General features: G+C 35.7%; 1 protein-coding gene across 2 annotated transcripts in view; it reads left to right on the top strand.

Annotated features, from left to right (window-relative positions):
- The window catches only part of LMBRD1 (LMBR1 domain containing 1), a 110,516-nt gene that overhangs the window by 46,572 nt on the left and 42,084 nt on the right, over positions 1 to 21,860 (top strand). For both annotated transcript variants that reach the window (XM_053222610.1, XM_027057490.2), the window contains 2 exons: positions 8,447 to 8,572; positions 13,507 to 13,659. In XM_053222610.1, coding sequence (XP_053078585.1) covers positions 8,447 to 8,572; positions 13,507 to 13,659 — 279 coding nt within the window. The remainder of the gene's footprint in view (positions 1 to 8,446; positions 8,573 to 13,506; positions 13,660 to 21,860) is intronic.

The raw sequence follows: 21,860 nt of genomic DNA on the forward strand, positions 1-21,860 counted from the left end.
AAAGCCAGTGTGGCTGTAACTCAGTTAACAAGGGGAAGGATGACTGAAGTTTAGATGAGAAATGGCCAGAGGCCATGTTATGTAGAGCCTTTTAGACCATGGTTAGGATTTTGAATTTTGTTTTGAGATTAGAAGCCATTGAAAAGTTTTAAATGGAGAAGTAATAGGATCTAACATTTTAACACCATTGCTCTGGTGGATCTGAATTTCATAAGCTGTGGCAATGGTGAGTGTGGGAGTGGAAAAATGTGTGAAGTTATTAAAATTCTTTAAAAGAGAGCTTCCCTCTAGGAACAATATTATTGTAAAGTAAATATTTTGAAGTAATATTTTATATTAGTCTAGCTGAAGCTGCAAAAATTATCATTTAAGCAATCAACTAAACCAAATAAAATAATCATACTGACTAAGTTACGATATCCTTAGAAGAACTTTATTTTTCTAGAGTGCAGAAGGCTGGGCTGAGGACATTGATATAACATGGCCCATGCTGGGAACCTAAAAGACATAGACGGTATGCTGAATTGGTAGAGAGGGATCCCTTAAGTCCTAAGCCCAAGGGAGAGGGTCCAATGTAACAGCATAGTAAGATTAAACTACCTAGGACTTACATTTTTTCTTTAAGTAGAATAAGCAATAAAATACGATCCTTGGTGAAGAGTCATAAATGTGGATACTGTCTGTGGGTCCCTTGAACTACTCTACTATCTAAATTTATTGATTCCTAAAGTGGGAATAATATTTAATAAGATTTTGAGAATTTAAGCAGTTTACAGAGTCTTGGAATTTGTTGGCCCCTCAGTGGTCACTAGTAGCTCACACTGTTGAATGTTCACACTTCAGTGTGATTTAAACTGTAGTGTACTCCTCTTTTCCACATCTTGCAGTGAAAGTCAACCAGATGCTAATAGCAGTTGGGTCATGATCAGTGAGAATGTGGTTTATGTAAAGATGAGTAAGTCAAAGAGGTATTCAAAGTTCTGTGGTTGTTGCTTGGTGGGGGAGGGGATGGAGAGACAAACATCATTTAAATAGCACAAAATGGGGGCGCCTGGGTGGCGCAGTCCGTTAAGCGTCCGACTTCAGCCAGGTCACGATCTCGCGGTCCGTGGGTTCGAGCCCCGCGTCAGGCTCTGGGCTGATGGCTCAGAGCCTGGAGCCTGCTTCCGATTCTGTGTCTCCCTCTCTCTCTGCCCCTCCCCCGTTCATGCTCTGTCTCTCTCTGTCCCAAAAATAAATAAACGTTGGAAAAAAAAAAAAATAAATAGCACAAAATGTGCTCAGAGCTCAGTGGAAGAATGTTTTGCTACCATACCAGTCTGGCCAGTTTTACTATCTAGTGTGTATTGAAGAGAACTTGTTTAAGGGGGTAGCATGGTGGTTGTAGCTGAGCCTTAGTCCCGAGTGAAAGTCTTTATGTAAAATCTGTTATCTGAACCATAGCTTCTCTGTCTGTAAAAATAGGCCATTAATACTCCATCTTTATTTAAAACTTGAGAGTTGAAAATTAACCTGTTTATAGATAGATGGTTTTATTATACAGAGGTGGTTAATAGTATTAATTATCGTATTTGCTTACAGATATAAAGCTTTCTTCCAACTTGTTATGGAAAAGCTTGAGAATCGAGCTTTTCACATTGGTGGAGCATGGAAAGAGGGTACAGTACATATCCATGGGAAATAGAGGAGATTTAATTTTAATTAAAATACCCAAAGTGGGAAGTTAATATTTAGACTATTTTGACCCTGAGTGCGAAGAATTAATTTTTAAAGGTAAAGTCATGTCTGTTACAGACCCTGTAACTGTTAGTATTGAGACCAGAGAAGTTTTTGTAATGTGTCAATAGAGTGTGATTTTTCTTACCTATACGTTATTGTTTAGTTTAGAAACTAGTTGATTATTTAAATTTTACCAAGATTATATCTATTCTGTGTCTTTAAGGGATAACCCAATAATTGGGCGCTCAATTTTAGAAGAATATCAGACAACATATAGCTTGACTATTGTTTTCAGCTTAAATTGAAAAGAATCTGCTACTTTTCAAATAAAAAAAGGAAACCTTTAAAGACAAATATTTATGTGGATATTTTAATTTTTTTGGTGCCACCAAGTGGGGAAATGTTGAATATACTTTTCATACAAAATGTATCCTGTGGACCACTGAAGTGCCTATAGAGGTGGTAACTACTGAACTTTCTATTATATACACATTGCAGTGAAAATCTGACCATGTCACGTGTGTATATATGTATACACATGCACATACACACACACATATAACATTATGCTAATACATATACATTTAATATAAAATATAAAATACTGGATTAAAGAAAATAAAAATGATAAACTAAGGATTCAGAAATAGAAATAGAACATTGGTTCTCAGTAATCTTTGAGGAGAGAAAGGCTCCTTAAAAGTCAAATTTCTCAGCTTTCCATATGATACTGTTTCATTAAGTCTATGCCACTGATTGTAAAATGTACTTTTACTTTACGTACCACTATGATGATCTCTGCCTATGCTTTTTATTATTTATAATTTTTGTTTTTTATTTCATGAGGAGTTTTTTACATATGTAAGTACTTTTATTTTTTTTCACTTATATAAATACATTTAAAAAATCATATTCTTCATATATAATAAAAATATATATACATGAAATAAATTGAAAAGGTGTTCCTAAAACTTCATATTTGGAATCTGAGTCTTCTGAATCACTTTTTTGAATTGGTTATTCATGTCCATGTTTTACTATACAAGATTGTTTCTTGGGGCACCTGGGTAGCTCAGTTGGTTGAGAGTCTGACTCTTGGTTTAGGTTCAGGTCATGATCCCAAGGTCATGGGATCAAGCCCCGTATTGGGCTCTGCACTGAGCATGGGGCTTGCTTAGATTCTCTCTCTCTCTCTCTCTCTCTCTCCCTCCCTCCCTCCCTCCCTCCCTCCCTCTCTCTCTCTCCCTCTCCTTCTGCCCCTCACCCCAGCTCACGCATGTGTGCTCTCTCTCAAATTAAAAAAAAAAAAAATGTTTCTTTTGTCTTATCAAGAGAATTAGTGATGTAGCTTTTCTTGAAGCCTCCACTCTTATCTCTGAAATTTTCTTTGAAGGTGCTAACATACCCAATGTGTGTATAAACTGATTTTGTTGTTTCTTGTCTTGCCATATGAAGGGCAAATGGAAAATGGCCTTTACCTTGGGTATGTTGCTTTAAGCTCATAAAGCACTTGACTGTTGCTTTGCAAGAAAATACAGAATTATGCTCCTTGTTTCAATAAATATTTGCTTCACTGTTGGCTCCTTTGCTCTCTTTCTACACATTAACTTTTTGTTTCAATGTCAAATCACAGCCCTATCTTAAAGATATTTTAAGTGGCAATTAAACTCAGTAGTGATAGCAAGAATGCATGTAACTCTGATGAAGAAGTAACTATAAAGCAACCAGCTGAGACCAAATTTGTGCCTGGGCTGGTAATGACAGCTATGTCATGACTTCTGTGTAGCCAGTGATTATAAGAGGCATCCGAATTTCACTAATGTTAAATGTGAGAAAATATGTATGTATCTTAGAATCAATGAATATTTAAAGGGGAAATCTTAATTGAGTATATGTTTAATGAATTGTTTCATTAATCAGAACAGCACACGTGTTCTTGAGTAATAGGTGTTACAAGTACATGTAAGACATTTATGCAGTCTACAGGCAGTACCTTTATAGTATTCCATGGATCACAGATTGGAAACTATCATTCCGGATATTAGAGATATATATATAGGGAAAAGTTGCTGTTCTAAACTGGGCGGTGTAAGAAGGTATTAGAAATGTTTGTAATTTGTATATACTCTTTTGAAAATTTTGGGTTTTAATATGGATGGTGCTTTATTTTTGGAACTTGAAACAAATAAAATTGGAGGCAATTATGACCAACCTGGAAGCATATTAAATGATACAATCTCTTTAGCCTTGTTGATTTTCTGGTAATTCACTAGAGGGCAGTAGTAAGCAATAAAAGTTTGTTTCTGAAACGGATAGCTTTTTAAATACATTTTTTCCAAAGAAGTCTGAGGTTAAGTTCAAAAAGACTATTTGAGAACCTAAGGTTGTATTGACTAAATGTTTCATATCAATTTTATTAGAATCTAAATATTATGGTTACATTTCCTGATAATCATTGAAACTTAAACATGCAATCCTTCCTCCCCCCACAAAAACTCTAAAAGGTAGGTAACCCCAAACAATGACAACTTTCTCTAATTGTTTTTTTCAGACAATTAAAAATTCATGAAAAGATATATTCTGGTCCCCTGTTAGCACAAGGTGTTACCAAGGACATATCTTTATTTTCTTAGATTTTTTGTTAAGCTATTTAGGAATTTAGTTCAGCTAGTCTAATAAATATGTAAATTCCATGTAAGGAATTAGGTTTGTGTGAACTAAGATTTATTTTTCAAACAATTTTTGGTTAAATATTAATAGAAACAATTATTTTAGTAATTTGATAAGTCTTTATTCTTAGAATAAAAGTAGGAAAAAGAATTGAGACCTAGTTTTTATAGATCAGATAGTCTCCTGTACTTGTTAGTAGTCTGGCTGATAAATCTATGTTTATAAGAATTTTCTGAGTGATTCTGATTAGCCAAGTTTGGCCAATGTGCAATGTGTTTAGTGATGAAACAAATGTACAGACCAACATGTTAACGTACAGTGTTTTGTACTATAATAGAGTTATAAGCAAGGCACATTTCAAGTCAAGGCATATTTCCCAGACATGGTGTAATTAAGCTGAGGCCTGAAGGGCATTGAAATTTGCTAGAGAAGTAGAGATGATAAGTTGGGCATTCTAGATAAAGTCACTGCATGTGCCAAAGTGTGGAAGCTGGAAAAGCCTTTGTAAAACTGGTTTTACAAAGTGTTTTAAGAATAGTGAACAATTCAGAGGTATGAGGCATGAGACACGCTGGTAGGGGTCATGAAGAGGTTTGTATGCCAGGATTAGATAATTACAAGACCAGTAATTAACAAGACCAGTCATTCTATCATTGAAAAAAACAAAACAAAGCAAAATGAAACAAAACAATCTTACATGATACAGAAAAAAGTTGTACAACATAGAATTGCTCTGGTTGAAGTAGCAGCAGGCTGGCTACCTGCCTTCTTGTCTCCTGTAGTGGCCCTACAGGCATCTACCCAGAATCCTAGGGTCTCCTCCTAGAGCCCTTTGAAAACTATTTTAATTCATCCTAGATATCTTAATGGAAGTTAATTAGAGGAGTGACATAATCTGATGTGGGTGCTAGAGATTACTTTGCAAGCAGTGTAGAAGTTAGGTTTATAGAAGTGAGACTAGAAGACTACAGATTCTTTCGGAAATAATATTGAATACTGAGGTTCTGTATTTAGGGATAAAATCCATTCAACAGAGAGTAACAAGCATTGGGGTAAAATAAGCTTGTTTGGAGGTGGTTGGGAGGACAGGGAATTTATTTGGGCATAAACTGTTTAGCAAAATATTTTTGCCTTGGAATTTGGTTGTTTTTAAAAAGCAACATAGACTTGGTGTTAAAACGATATGTGAATGCAGATGATTGGTAAATAATCATGGTAATACTGCTTATTCATCAGAGTCTGAAAGTATTATGTTACTTTCTTCCCAATAATGTTTTGAAAATTTGTGGAACTACTAGAAGAAACAAATGGGTCAGATGGTAAAAGGGATAGGAAAGTCCTGTAAGGAAAGGTTAAAGAGCTGTGGTATAGTTTGGCTCCTATAGGCTTCTTAATTTACATTTTCAGTGTTTTAAGTATATAATGTTTTATATTCTTTACTTTTTCTATTTTATCAAGGTCATTACAAGTATAAATTTGATAAGAATTTATTAATTGCAAAAAAATTACTCTATGTGTTCTTCTAATATGAAACAGAACCTTCTTCCTACTATCGGAACCTACTTCCTACTACCACTTTAGGAAGAAGGGGAGATGATAGGGAAATCATGAGAACATTAACTTTAAAATACTATATTTTAAGGTATTTCTCCCTTAGAAAATATAAGGATTTGAATATTGTGTAATAATTTTATATAATTATCTAGATACAATGTGTTATAGGCAGTTGGTATTACCTGATAGAACTAGTTGATTTTTGGGATTTTAGTATGTTCTTTGTATTCTCCCTTAATTAAAAATAAATAAATAAATAAATAAATAAATAAATAAATAAATAAATAAAACCAAACCAAACCAAACCAAACCAAACCAAACCATGGAGGGAGTTTAAAGATGGTGGCATAAGAAGACCCTGAACTCACCTTCTCCCATGGACACGATAAACTTACAGCTATATTTGGAACTAGATGAACAGCACCTCCACAACAAAAGACAAAAAAGACACATTCAGTAGTGTAGGAGAATCAAAGATATGGCCTCACCCAGGGGACCCCATCCCAGGTGACGCCACAATCAGGAGGGATCCCCCAAATAAGGAACTCTCCCTTGAGTAAAGAGATTGTGTCCCCTGTCAGGCATCCTGACCCTAGGGGCTGGCACTGGAGAGATATGCTGCCCCCCCACCCCCCTGCCAAAAAAATCCTATCTGGTTTTGAAAATCAATGGGTAGGTTAAGAGAGGGAGAATCATAGAACTATAGGGAACAGAGATTTCGCTCATAAGTGGTATGTGCGTACACCTGCTCTCCCCAAGATCCAGCACAAAAGCAACAGATTGAAGAGTACTTATACTGTGAGAGAGAACCACTTAACTAATTTTAAGGTGGCTATGACAAAGGCAGGGACCTATAGGGACTTTATCTGGTGATGGAAGCATTGGTGGAGTCCATTTTTGGAATCTCATTCTAACTTGCTGATGACAGAGCAGATGTGTGCCATTTTTGTTACCCTTCCTGTAGCATGCTAGCACTAGAGTGCATACTCTGTCCACTTACCCCTTACCCTGGCTGGCAAGCACCCCGCACCACATAGCCCCCCAGCTGCAAAAGGGCCAGGCTAGTGTCCCCACTGTACTCACTCAGTGATTAGACTGCGCATGGGCCAGATGAGCACCATGATCCCCACTTTCCCCATGTAGCAGCCAAGCTGCAGGTGGTCCAAGTGGGTGCTGTAAGTCCTGCCCAACCTGTGCAGAGAACCAAGCTGCAGCTGGGCTGCTGGAGTGCGCTGAGCCCTGCCCTCACTGTGCAGCAGCCAAGCCACAACCCAGTTGGTCCAGCAACTTGAGTCCTACCTTCCTGTGCACCTGATAGGCTACAACTGGGCTGATGAGCACCTGAGCCCTGTTGTCCCCTAGCAGCAGCCAGGCTGTAATTAGCTTCCAGAGGGACCTTAAGCCCCATCTAACCTGCATAGAGACTGGGTCATAACCATGATGGGCAAGCAGCTGGAACCCCACTCTTCCTGCACAGTGCCTGAGCCACAACTGGGTGGGATGAGTGACCTTTCCACACAGCAGTGCTGGCTCTGCCACAGCTGGTGGGCATATGCAGCAAATAGAGTGGACATTCATATGAAGTGCCTGGCTCTGATGGCCAAGGGAGATTGGTCTCATGGCCCACATGAACCAGCTGTTACACAAGACCACTCTTTCAAGACTGAGGGAGGTAGCTATTTCACATAATACATATAGACATAGAGGCAAAATGAGATAGAAGAGTATGTCCCAAACCAAAGAATAAGGCACATCTACTTAAAACAAAACAAAAACTTTAATGAAATGGAGATAAGCAATTTACCTGATAAAGAATTCAGTAATGGTCCAAAAGATGCTTACTGATTTGGGGAGAAGAATGGATGAACACAGCAAGAACTTTAACAGAACTACAGAAAATATAAGAAGGTATCAAATAGAAGTTATAACTGAAATGAAAAATACACTCAAGGTGTTCAGTAGCAGAAGGGATAAACAGAAGCATGAATCAGTGAGCTTGTTGTACTATATTTACATTATTTTTGCAACTTTACCTTTGAACCATACATGTTATCTATTCTGTGAATAGTATTATACAGATGTAAATTTATATAACTGTTAATGTGAAATAAGAGAATTATGGGACAGTATAATCATGATTCACTCCCATGTACCATGTTCTTCAGTGACTATAATCCTTTACAACTGCTTACTCTGCAGTTGCTCTTTTTTTTTTTTTTTAATTTTATAAAGAGAGAGCACATGCGAGTGGGGAGAAGGACAGAGAAAGAGAGAGGGAGAATCTTAAGCAGCCTCCACACTCAGCATAGAGCCCAGCATGGGGCTTGATCCCACAACCATGAACTTGGTCATGACCTGAACTGACATCAAAATCAGACGCTCAACTGATTGAGCCACTCAGGTGCCCTGGCAGTTGCTTTAAAGGTCTTTCCCCCTCAAAATTGTGTATAATTGTGTGTAAAATAGTGGTACTAAAAACACATTTTAATTTTGTTTCTTTTAGGCCTATGGCATGTCTGCATTACCTTTAAATCTGATAAAAGGCACTAGAAGTGCTGCTTATGAACGTTTAGAAAACACTGAAGACATTGAAGAAGTGGAGCAACACATTCAAACGATTAAATCAAAAGTAAGTTGGTATTTTATTGTAATTGGGAAGCATAAAAGTACATTGTCTTTGTGCTATTTTCTGATATGACTTAGACATTGGCAATTCCATATTTTTGACATTGTTTGAATTTTTTTGCAACATATCCTTAAGAAACTATGTCCTTAGTTTTAAAATTTGTCTTCTGTGAAATGCAAAACATTGACAATTTGAGAATTTCTGTCAGTGTTCAAACAACTAAAAAACAAAAATTCTTCTCAGGTATGAACAGGACCTTGCTTATCCCACATATACTGATTACATGTGTAACATCAGATTTTACTGTATCATTTATGTTCAAGTTTTACGTACTAGTGGAATAAGCTAAAAGTTACATGTAACCACTTGCCTATTAAATGTACTTCTAAAAACACAATGAAGTTTTTCTTTCTCCATTACCTTCAAGGAGCAGATAAATATTATCTATAGAGCATAGTAAAAAATGGAAAGTTTTCTGAATTATTCTACTAAACTAGCATAATCCTGATATAGAAACCAGATGGTAATTGCACACAAAAAGGGATATATATATATATGTACTGATCTCTCTTATGAACATAGAAGCAAATGTTATAAAGAAAATATTAGCAATTCAAACCTATGCTATAATAGAATATGTTGTAATTATCAGATTAGGTTTATCATAGAAATGCAAAGTCTGACACATTAGAAAAATCTATTAGAATAGTTTAATATGTTGATAAAGAATGAGAAATATTAGCATCTTAATAGATGCTAAAGAATATTTAGTAAAAGTCAATTTGTAGTTATGATTTAAAAAGAAGCCTTATCCACTTGTTGGATGAGTACTGGGTGTTGGATGGAAGCCAATTTGACAATGAGTTATATTTATAAACAAAAAAGAAGCCTTACCAAATTAGAAGAAAAGAAAGTACTTAGGAAAGGAAGCCTGTAACAAGCCTCATACTTAATGATGAATGAAACATTCCCATTCAGGACAGTGCAGTCAGTATCACTGTTGCTCGTTAGCATTTTCGTGGAGGTGCTAGTCAGGTAAGAAAGATTGCAGGTATAAACATTGGAATGAGAGAGTGAAAACAAGGGAAATATCCTTTATTATTTGCAGATATCATCTACCAAGAAAATCTGACAGAATCAAAGAGTCAGGGTTAGGGTTAATTAACCCTGATTGTTTATTAATTAACCTTAATTAGGGCACCTGGGTGGCTCAGTCGGTTAAGCGCCCAACTTCACTCAGGTCATGATCTCACAGTTTGTGGGTTCAAGCCCCGTGTCAGGCTCTGTGCTGACAGCTTGGAGCCTGTTTTGGATTCTGTGTCTCCCTATCTCTGCCCCTCACCCACTCATGTTTTGTCTCTGTTTCTCTCAAAAATAAATAAACATTACAAAAAATTAAAAAAAATTAACCTCAATTAATTATTAATCAAATTAATAGAACTAATAAGAGTTCATCAAAGTGCCTGGATACAAACATGCAGAAATCATGCACCACTTGGAGGATGTAATAGGAAATGATCTCATTCACAATAGCTATAAACCGTAAAATAATAAGAAATGTCAGAATTTTCCTGGTAGAAATTATAAAATTTATTGAAATACATAATAGAAGACTGAAATAAATGGAGAACTTCCTCAGTTCCTGATTGGAAAAATTCATTATTGTAGAGGTGTCAGTTGTTCATAACTTTAGGTAGAAATTCAGTGCAATCATAGAAGACAAAAAATGAAATTTTCATAGACCCCCCCTACCAAAGAGTAAAACAATCCTGAATTCAAATCAAATACAAAACTTAAAAAACATTAGGAGAAATTGAAAGTAAAGTTTTTTCTTCGTGTATAGAAGACCTTTCTAAACGAGGCACACAAAAATCCCAAATGCTGATTGAGACATTGGTGAGTTTTACATTTTTATGTTCTAAAATTTATGTACCCAAGAAGTACCACCAAAAAGGAATTTAAAGAACCAGCAAAAAAAGTGTGAGGAAATAATCTGCAGTATAGGTTATGTATAAAGAACATCTTCCAGTCAGTAAGAAAAAAGGACAAGCGTTACATAGAAATATTGAACAAAAGACCCAAATAGCATTTACTGAAGGAAAAACTATCCAGTGGAAGTTATAAAATGATGCTTCAGCTCTTTAGTAGTAAGTAGGTTGACCAAGTATCCTAGTTCACCTAGGACCTGAGAGATTTTCCAGAACATGGAACTTGCAGTACAGAGACCAGGATGGTTGGTCACCTTCATAATCAGAGATGTGCTAATTAGAAGTACTCCTTATATATATTTATTTTTTTATCTTTTAGAAATCTTTAACATTTTCACCTCTGTCAGGTATTAATGAGATTTGGGGCATAGATACACTGTTTGTGGGAATGTAAAGTCTACAGCTTTTAAAGAAAATTATGTGATATGACATGTACATATACAAACAAACACACCTGTTAGTAAAGTTTAATCCAGCAGCTGATGTTTAGGAATGTATCCTACTTCATTATATAAGGATGTTCATGCACACTGTTAATGCACACCCTCCCCTTCCAAAAGAAAACAGTCTTAAGTGTTCAAAAATATTTATTAAGGTACCATGGTATAATGTGGTGTGCAGTGATGAAAAAGAATGAGGTAGATTATCAAATCAGTCTCTCAGTTCAAATTCTAGCTCTCCTTATCATGCATATTATATCTGTGAGCCTTATTTTCCTCATCTAGTAAATGGGTATACTAGTACTACCAACTTCAAAATTTTGTTCTGAAGATTTAAGGAGAATAAACGTAAGGGAACAGATAAGTTTTAGGCACAAGAAATGTGCTCAAGAAATGTTAGCTATTACGTATAACAAAAACCATATGTATGTTAGCATATATGAATGCATATAAATCCATAGAAAATGTGTGTAAGGATACTGATTTACTTAATGGTGATAGCAATAGGAAAGGGCAGTAGTACTTGATGACAGTGTGAAGGGAAGCTTTCTTTCACATTTTACTTTTTTTTTGAACAAAGGCTATGTGTTCATATACTTTTTATGTATATTTTTCCCAGATGAGATAATTAGTTGCCGAGTTTCTTTAAATATATACTTTTTAACGTTTATTCACTTTTTGAGAGACAGAGACAGAATGCGAGCAGAGCAGGGGCAGAGAGAGAGGGAGACACAGAATCCGAAGCAGGCTCCAGGCCCTGAGCTCTCAGTACAGAACCCGACGTGGGGCTCGAACTCACAAACCAGGAGATCATGACCTGAGCCACCCAGGCATCCCGCTGAGTTTCTATCCTGGTGTTTGTTTCTCTAACCAATATTCTTCTTATATTGGTTTGGTCAATAGGCAAAGCAGAATGGACTTCTGTCTTTTACTCCACTGAAATATTCACCAAATAGGCAGATAACTTGGATTTATTTTCAGTGGACCCGTAAATCAGTTTACTAATTTTTTTTTTTTTCTGAAATAGTGAAAGCCAGCTGTTAAATAAAACTACTTTATTGCTGGTATCCTTTGGATAATAGAATGGCAGTTTTGAGAAAAACTGAATGTTTAAGGTACAAAGTACCAAACCTTTCTCATACCATACACTTGAAGTATTATTGCCTGGATCTGTCTTCTAGAAGGGAGTGTTTGTTTTACTCCTTTGTCCTTCTGAAAATACCTTTCTCCCAGGTTCCTTTTATTGAGGATACAATTTGATAGTACATATGGTATTTGACTTAAAGGAGTGAAGATAATTAAATATAGCCTCAGGTATGTCAACTATGGTCCCTGTTTGGGTAGCACCAGCATCTCCTGGGACTTTGGTAGAAATGCAAATTTTAAGCCCCACCCAAGACCAACTAAATTTTATTCATAGGGTCTAGAAATCTGTTTAACAAACTTTTCAGGTAATTATGCATGATAAAGTTTGAGAAGCAATATGGTAAGGTATGGAAGAGGATGGCTCGGTCTAGAAGAGCATAGCAGTGCCATTATGTAAAGAGATCTTTATAACTGTGTAAATTTCTTTATTAAAGGATATTTGAGTGTTGTCTTCATTACTTTGATGATTTCAAATGAGCCTGCACTGGGATACGCTAGAGAGCAATTTTGTTGTCTGTGTCTTAAGAACCTACTTAAACCTAAGTAGGGATATTAACATTTTAATATCTGATGTCTTTATATTTTAAAAATGTAGTTCCATGTAAATATGTTTCTTGTTGCTTCCAATAAAAACAAGTTTACATTTCACCTTTTTGTATATTCAGCAGTTGTCATATTACTGTAGTTTATTATTGTACCTAATTGAAGACACTTAGGGCCAGGAGAATTCAAGTGGGAAAGTGTTATCTTCGAGACCATGGAAAAGGTACTGCTCATGGTTACAGTAAGCATCACATAAACATAGATCGATGGGAGTTTTCCGTCAGTAGGTTGGCTAAAGAAAACATGATTCATTTTGCAAAAGTACTTGGAGAATAAGAAAGTGCAAGTTCTCAGCAGTTCTAAAAACCTCTGCATAGCACATACTAGTATTGCATCTCTCTGCTGATATTTGAAACCTGCGCTGACCAAAGGGAGAGAAGGGGTAGGACCAAACATATTAAGGAATAGAAGGAGGAGCTTGGAGGTTAGGGAGAGTAATTGAGCAAATTGAATAAAGTACCATATAAAAAGGTATTTTAAAAAGATATTTATGTCTCTCCACATAACTTGACCATGTATTTGGAAAATAGGGATCAAGAAGTTCAGTATTAAATGTATATACATCTGCATTTTGATATTGACCTTGGTTCAGAGATGCGTGTTGTCACCTAGTTGTTGTCAGTATTTTTTAGTTTGTAAATTTGCCTGAGGAATATCCAACCTAAAAAAAGCTTTTGTTGCATGATTTTCTAAATTTGATGGATACTTTACTAAGACCTTAATGGTAAAAAACTGTTTTATTTTGGTCTGTTATTTATAGAGCAAGGATGGTCGACCTTTGCCATCAAGGGATAAACGCGCCTTAAAACAATTTGAAGAAAGGTTACGAACACTTAGGAAAAGAGAGAGGCACTTAGAATTCATTGAAAACAGCTGGTGGACAAAATTTTGTGGTGCTCTGCGTCCCCTGAAGGTAAATGGAGTTTTCAAAAATTATGTTGTCACTCTTCAGTTTATATAGACCTCTCAGAGAGAATGACTTCTCTTTGTAAGGCATTATAGCATGATACTTATGAGCATGAATTTTGAAGTTAAACTGGTTTTGAATCATAGCTCTGTCATTTGGTAGTTTGGGCAAGTTACACACCTCTCTGAACTTCATTTACTCATGTGTAAAACAAGTATTGTAACAGAGGTGTTGGGAAATTTAAATTAAAATATAGGTAAGTAATGTGTGCTGCCAGCACATTTTTGAAAATTTGTACTTTTTTTTAATGCTTGCTTATTTTTGAGAGATAGCATGAGTGGGGGAGGGGCAGAGAGTGAGGGAGAGAGAGAGAATCTCAAGCAGACTCTGTGCTGTCAGCCCAGAGTCTTGACACTGGGCTTGATCTCATAAACTGTGAAATCTTGATTTGAGCCAAAATAAAGAATCAGACCCTCAACTAACTGAGCCACCCACATGCTACACAAGTTTGTACTTTTCTATAAATAGGAAAACTGGGACCCACTTTAGAACTCAGATACCCTAACTGAAATTAATAGAATTTGCTTCCTTGTTAGGTGGTATGTTTCTGAAAGTATATAAAAAGGTATTATTCAGGGCAGAAAACCATTAATTTCTTTCTTTCTTTCTTTTCTTTTTTGAAACGATCATTTGCTAGCCTTGATTTCTTCAGATTGGATAGTGGTACCTACACTTAAGGACCTAGATTGAACTAAGGGCATAATAATACAACTCTGAGTCTAAAAAGTGTCTAGAACTGCTGGCAATAGACTTCTTTATTGTCCATTCTGTATCTGGCATTTCAAACACCTGAACTTTGTATAGAACAGTATGCAGGTTGTAATTTACAAAGTGCAGCGAATAGACTGGTATAAAGAATGTTAGGCAAGATGAGGCTCTAAAGTGGGTTTTACCTAAGTTTAAAAAAAAATGTTTTAGAGAGCCCCATGAAAGGATTAGTTAGGTTGAATTCTGCTTTATCTTTCTCTTATAATTAGAAAGGAAATAAGGAAATGCACTGGCTGCTCATCCCAAAAATCTCCTTTTTGGAAGAGTTCTTCAAAATTATATCATAATCAGATCTATTGTGTATTACTTTTTTTTTTTTTTAATGTTTATTTATTTTTGAGAGACAGAGCGTGAGCAGGGGAGGGGCAAAGAAGGGGAGACACAGAACCTGAAGCAGGTTCCAGGCTCTGAGCTGTTGCACAGAGCCTGATGCGGGAGGGACTCAAACTCGCAAACCATAAAATCATGACCTGAGCCGGAGTTGGACACTTAACCGACTGAGCCACCCAGGCACCCATATTGTGTATTTTTAAACCTTCTGTTAGAATCAGTTTTGTTAAAGACTCACCACTCTTTTTTTGCAAGGTGATTGTCTTAGTAATACCAAAGGTATGCTAAAACCCTCCTCAACCTTATCTTCTTCTTTTTTTTTTTTTTTCTCCTCAACCTTATCTTAATTCTAAATTTTTTATATGGCTTCTTTATAAATATTTATAACCTGGTCTCTAACATTAGCTGCCTTGATTTAAACATGCTCTACCCTATTTCACTGAACCTAGTTTAGAGGGATTTTTAAATCAACTTTATTAAGTGTGCAGATTGATTTTGCCAACTATGTAGATATAGAAGACCCACATCACTTTAAAAACTACCCCATGTCTTCCCGTCTCCCACTGAACTCAGACCCCAGACGACCGTTGATGTCCTTTTGTCATTATGGTTTAGTTTTATGTGTTGTATTATTTCATATAAATGGAATAGAGTGTAGTATAATCCTTTTTCTGGCTTCTTTGGTGCAACAAAATGTTTTCGAGATTTGTCTATGTTGCATTTTTTTTTTTTCAGTAGTTCATTCTGTTTTATTGCTGGGTAGTATCCTGATTGGTGTCTATGTTACAGTTGGTTTATCCACTCACCTTTTAGTGGAGATTTGAGTTATTCCCAGTTGGAGATTATTATGAATAATGCTGATGTAAACATCTGTTGTAGATGTGTTTTCATTTCATTCATTTTTCTTGGGTAAATAACTAAGAGTAGAATATCTGGGTCTAATGTTTAATGTATGTTTAACTTTCTAAGAAAGTACCAAAGTATTTTCCAAACTGGCTGTACCATTTTTTATTCCCACAGCATTGTGAGATTTCAGATTGCTTCATATCCTTGTCAGCTCTTATATTGTACCTGTTTGTAATAGTTATTCTGATGGCTGTATAATAATATTTTATTGTGGTTTTGATTTGCATTTCTTTGGTGACTAATGATATTTAGCACTTTTTGTATTCTTATTGGCCATTTGTGTATTTTCTCTAAGAGTTTTTTAAGTGTATTTGTTTATTTTGAGAGAGATAGAGACAGTGTGCGTGTGGGGGAGGGGGAGACAGAGATCCGCAAGCAGACTCTGTGCTGACAGCCTGGAGCCCAACAAGGGGCTTGAACTCATGAACCGGGAGATCATGACCTGAGCCAAAACTGAGAGTCAGCTGCGTAGCCGACTGAGCCACCCAGGCACCCCTGTATATTTGCTCTAAAATGCCTGTTTAAATCTTTTGCCCATTTTTAAATTTAAGTTTTTGTTTGATGAGTGAGCTACGAATTCTTTATGTGTCCTGGATTAAATACTTTGTCAAATATATGTATTGTGAATGTTGTCTCTTTTTATGGCTTGCCTTTATGTTTTCTTAACACTGTCATTCAAAGAGATGTTCCTTAAGTTTTTATAGCAATCATTTTCTGATATGTTTTCTTCTGGAAATTTTACAGTTTAACTCATATTTTAGGTTTGTTGTCATTTTTAAGTTAATTTTATGGGATGGTATAACTTAAGGGCTTCTTCTCCATGTGGAGATGCAGTTGTTTCAGCAACATTTTCTTGTCAAGACTGTTCTTTGCTCATTGGCCTTCCTTGGTACCTTTTGCCAAATCAATTGATCATGTGCATATGTGGGTCTATTTCTGGACTTTTTCTTTTGCTCCATTGATTTATATGTCCTTATACTAAAACTTGGTTATTGGTGTGTTATATAATCAGTCGCAAAATCAAGTAGTCTAGATTCTTCAGTTTTGTTTTTCTTTTCAATATTGTTTTAGCTATGCTAGATCTTTCACATTTCAATATAAATTTTAGAATATTACAAAACGCCCACTGGGATTTCTAGTGGGATTACTTTGAATCTGTAGGCAAATTTGGGGACACTTGATACTGTAAACTGAACCAGATGAGCGTTCATCCATCTGATGCACAGCAAGCAAGTAAAAACTTTATACCAGCCTATTGCAAGAAAGGCTGTTTATTGGTCTGGCACCACCCAGGATAACAGGGAGCTAATGCTTCACAGTCCTGAACTCTCCCAGTGGCTTACAAGTGAGGGTGTTTTTTTGTTTTGTTTTTTAACTTTAGAGCACAAGAGTGCAAGTGTGAGCAGGGGAGGGGTAGAGGGTGAGAGAAAGAGAGAGAGAGAGAGAGAGAGAGAAAGAGAGAGAAGAAAAGAGACAGAGTGAGACAAAGAGAGAACTTTAAGTAGGCTCCACTCAGCATGGAGTCCAACTTGGGGCTTGATCCCATGACCCTGAGATAATAACCTGAGCTGAAATCAAGATTCAGATGCTCAGCTGACTGAACCACCCAGGGGCCCTGAAAAACGAGGGTTTTAAAGGCAACTTTTGGTGCAAAGGCCCTCCTGAGAAGGTGGACCCCACTGATTGGAGGCCCAGAAGGTCATGTTAGCAGGTGCTCTGGTGTTGCTTTGTCTGGTCTCCTGGAAGTCTTTTCCATTTCAGGAGACTTGGAATCTGAAAAATGCTTTTACTCTTTATGTTAGAGATTTCATTAGGTACATTTGGTGATTATATCTTTGTTTATAAGCTAGTGGAGTTGCATTTCTGCAGGTTCCCTGGCCAGTCCAGCCTTGCCTGGGGATGATACAACCTTTAATGCTCATTCTTTCATCTGAGCTGACAAGATGGATGCTGGCTTATATTTTAATACTGAACCTGCCAATTCATGGACGTGATAGCTTTCCATTTATTTATGATATCTTAAATTTCTCTTTGCAACATTTTGTAGTGGTCAATGTAGAGGTTTTGAAAATATTTTGATAAATTTACCTATATCTTTATATTTCTGTTCCCCCAAAATTTGTATGTTGAAATCCTCATCTCCAATGTGATGGTATTTGGAGGTGGGGGCTTTGGGAGCTGATTAAGTCATGAGGGTTGAGACCTTATGAATGGGATTAATGCCCTAATAAAAGAGACCCCAGAGGGCTCTCTCACCCCCTCCTCCATGTAAGAAGACAGAAGATTTTATGATTTTGTTTACCTTCAATCCTGAATTATTGGCTTCTCTTAGTATGTAGAAATTTGTTTTTGTGCATTGACCTTATATCATGCAACCTGGCTAAATTTTTACTTCTAGTAGCTTTATTATAGTTTCCTAAGGAATTTTTATGTACATGAACATGTTAGATGCTTAAAGACAGTTTTATTTATTCCTTTCCAGTGTAAGAGTCCCAATTGCTTTTTTTTTTCTTCCCATTATTGCACTGGCCCAAACCTCCTGTACAATCAATTTACCACTTATTCTTTTTGTTATATGACTGTATTATTCTTGAAATATGGATCTAAATTCTTACCTTTCTTTCATTTTCTGGGCCTAGGTTAAGAATAAGAGGAATAATTAGGAACAGTGAGGAATGAAAATAGGCATGCCTGAAGGAAAACTCTGGGGATACAAACTTAAATTGTTATAAAATTGAGGGTTTAACATGATTGTGACGGGATAAACACTGCTTTTTTTTACTCAAATGAAATATAAAAATTATCATCACTTCTGTGTTTGTGCATAGTTGATATAGTTCATAAAGTGGAAGATACATGCTCTTAGTGCTTCTTAAATATTAGCATCTAAGTAGTCCTAGTGGAAGAAGGTAGAGACAGGTCCACTCATCCCTCTGCACTGCTCCCTACCTGCAGGAGGTGACTTGCAATCCATGAGACTCTCCTGATAGAAAATTCCTTTGAAGTTATGTTCTATCTCAAACTTTTGTGCTAATATTGCCTTTTAATCTGTATTCTGATCCATGTTCTTTTTATTAGAAAATGTATTGGAGGGGCGCCTGGGTGGCTCAGTCGGTTAAGCATCCGACTTTGGCCCAGGTCATGATCTCATGTCCGTGAGTTCAAGCCCCGTCTGTGCTGACAGTGCAGAGCCTGGAGCCTGTTTCAGATTCTGTGTCTCCCTCTCTCTCTCTCACCCTCCCGCATTCATGCTCTGTCTCTGTCTCAAAAATAAATAAACGTTAAAAAAAAAAAATTAAAAAAAAAAAGAAAATGTATTGGATTTAAATTTTCGCAAATGGAAAAATTCAGTTCTACGATTCTGTTTTTTTTATGACAAAATATTATAATTTTTTTTCATAAGAGTAAATCCTCATGAGAAACCTAATGATCTTGTGGTTTCACATTGCTCTGCATTCTTAGGGTATGCATACCTCATTTCAGAGGCATGGACTTTGCTGTTGCATACAGTTGGTTTTGAGTCCTTGCTCTGATCCTAACCAGCTGTCCAAACTCTGTTCCTTCACCTTTCTAAACCTTAACTTTTCTCACCTTAACTTAACTCACTAATGGAGTTATATACTTACCTTATTTTTGTTGTGAGAATTAAAAGAAATAATGTATGTAGCGTTAATGCCTTTTGATGTAAACAGCTCAGGAGATTGCAGCTGCTATTGTTATAGGTTTATATTTAAAATTTTTCAACTTCTTAAATGCTGCCATAGAACTCAAGGGAAAATACCCGTTTTATGTTGTAGACATTTATAAAACTAAGCATCTAATTAGAATAAATTAATGGCTTCTTAAAACAACTTTCAGAAATAATACTGAACACATTTCTAAGAATACAGTCTGATGTTTGTTAACTACCTGACAGCATACTTCGAGCTTGTATAGCTAATTGGCCTGGGTAACCTATGGATTCATTAGGTTTTAAATCCAACTTTTGGTTTTACTATATATATATACCTTATATTATATACATACCTCTTGTATTTACATAGAAAGTTATAAATACATGTTCATAATTATATCACAGATTTTTTGAGACTTTTTAAAAATTGTGGTAAAATGTATATAAAATTTACCATTTTAACCATTTGTAAGTGTGCATTCCGTGATACTAAGCATGGAACATTCGCAACATTATGTAACAATCACCATTATTCATTTCCAGAACTTTTTTTCATCTCAGAAACACCATACCCATTAAACAAGAATAACTCCCCATTCCACACCCACCTCCAGCCCATATCCCCTGATGACCTCTGTCCTGCTGTCTCTGCCTGTTCTAGGTACATCATATAAGTGGAATTATTACTGTCTTCGTTTGTGTATGGCTTATTTCAAATTGCATAATATCTTCAAGATTTATCCATGTTGTAGATGTATCAAAATTTCATTTCTTTTTAAGACTGAATAACATTCCGTTGTGTATGTAATCTACATTTTGCTTATCTATCTGGTGGTGCACATTTGGGTTGTTTCCAACTTTTGGCTATTGTGAATAACACTACTGCGGTAATTGGTGTTCAAGTATCTGTTTGAGCCTCTGCTTTCAGTTATTTTGAGTATATACTCAGAAATGGAATTACTGGATGACATTTCCGTTTTGTGTTTAGTTTTTAGAGGAACCTACAAACTTTTTTTTCACAGCGACTATACCATTTTATATTTCCACCAGAAATGCACAAGGGTTCTAATTTCTTTCCATCTTTGCAAACACTTATTTTCTGTTGTTTTGATAATAACCAACCGTATGGTTTTGGAGTGATACCTTGTGGTGGCTTTGATTTGCATTTCCCTAATAATTAGTGATCTTGAGCATCTTTTCATTTCATTATGGCTATTTGTGTATTATTTTCTTTGGAGAAGTGTTCACTCAAGTCTTTTGTCTGTTTTTAAATTGTTTATGTTTTATTGTTGTCAACTTGTAAGGGATTTTTTTTTTTTAGTAGTCTGAATATTAATCCCTTATCAGATATAGGATTTGGAAATACTATCTCCCAACCTTGGTTTGTCTTTTCACTCACTATGTTGATAGTGTCCTTGATACACTAAAGTTTTTAATTTTGATGAAGTCCAATTTATTTAATATTTGTTGCTGTTGTGGCCTGTGCTTCTGTGTCATATCCAAAAAATAATTGCCAAGTCCAGTGCCATGAAGATGTTTCCCCCTTTTTATCCCTAGAAGTTTAATAGTTTCAGCTCTTAAGTTTAAGTCTTTTTAACTATATTGAGTTAACTTTTTTATATGATTAAGGTTAAGGGTCCAATTTCATTCTTTTGCATTTGGATGCCCTTGACCCAGCACTATTTGTTGAAAAGACTGACCTTTTGGTCTTGACACCATCGTCAAAAATTGATGGATCATATATGGGAGAGTTCATTTCTGGGGTCTATTACATTGGTTATATATCTGTCTTTATGACAGTACAAAGCTATTTTGATTATTGTAGCTTTGTAGTAAGTTTTGAAATCAGGAAATGCGAGTCTTGTAACTTTCCTTTTGTAAGATTGTTTTGACTATTTGGGGTTTTTTGAAATTTCATAGGAGTTTTAGAATGGGTTTTTCTGTTTCTGCAAAAAAAAACCCAGAAAATAAACAAAAAAAAATTGTAATTTTGATAGAGATTGCATTGATTTTGTAGATCACTTTTAGTAGTATTGTTATTTTAATAATACTAAGTCTTGAAGTCCATGAACATGGCATGTCTTTACATTTATTTATGTCTACTTGAATTTCTTTGAGCAGTGTTTTGTAGTTTTCAGTGGATAAGTCTTTTGTCTCATTGTTTAAGTTTATTCCTAAGCATTTTATTATTTTTGTTTTATTCTGTTTATTTGAATCAGACACATAATAAAGAACTATTAAAATTTACATTTCTACTTGTCCCACTAATCTCCTAACCCCCCAACACATACACAAACACAACTAAAATTCATAAGGTAAACAATGAAAAATAGTTTTATCATACATAGACAGTGCTTAGTTGTTTTGAAGTTGTGTGAGAATATTTTAATTTTTTTAACTAATATTTTTGTCATCCCAGGAGCCTCTAGAATTTACTACAACTATGTTTAAAGATGTAGCAGATTTCCTT

Source organism: Acinonyx jubatus, chromosome B2 (assembly GCF_027475565.1).
Source record: "Acinonyx jubatus isolate Ajub_Pintada_27869175 chromosome B2, VMU_Ajub_asm_v1.0, whole genome shotgun sequence".
Classification (NCBI taxonomy): Eukaryota; Metazoa; Chordata; class Mammalia; order Carnivora; family Felidae; genus Acinonyx; species Acinonyx jubatus.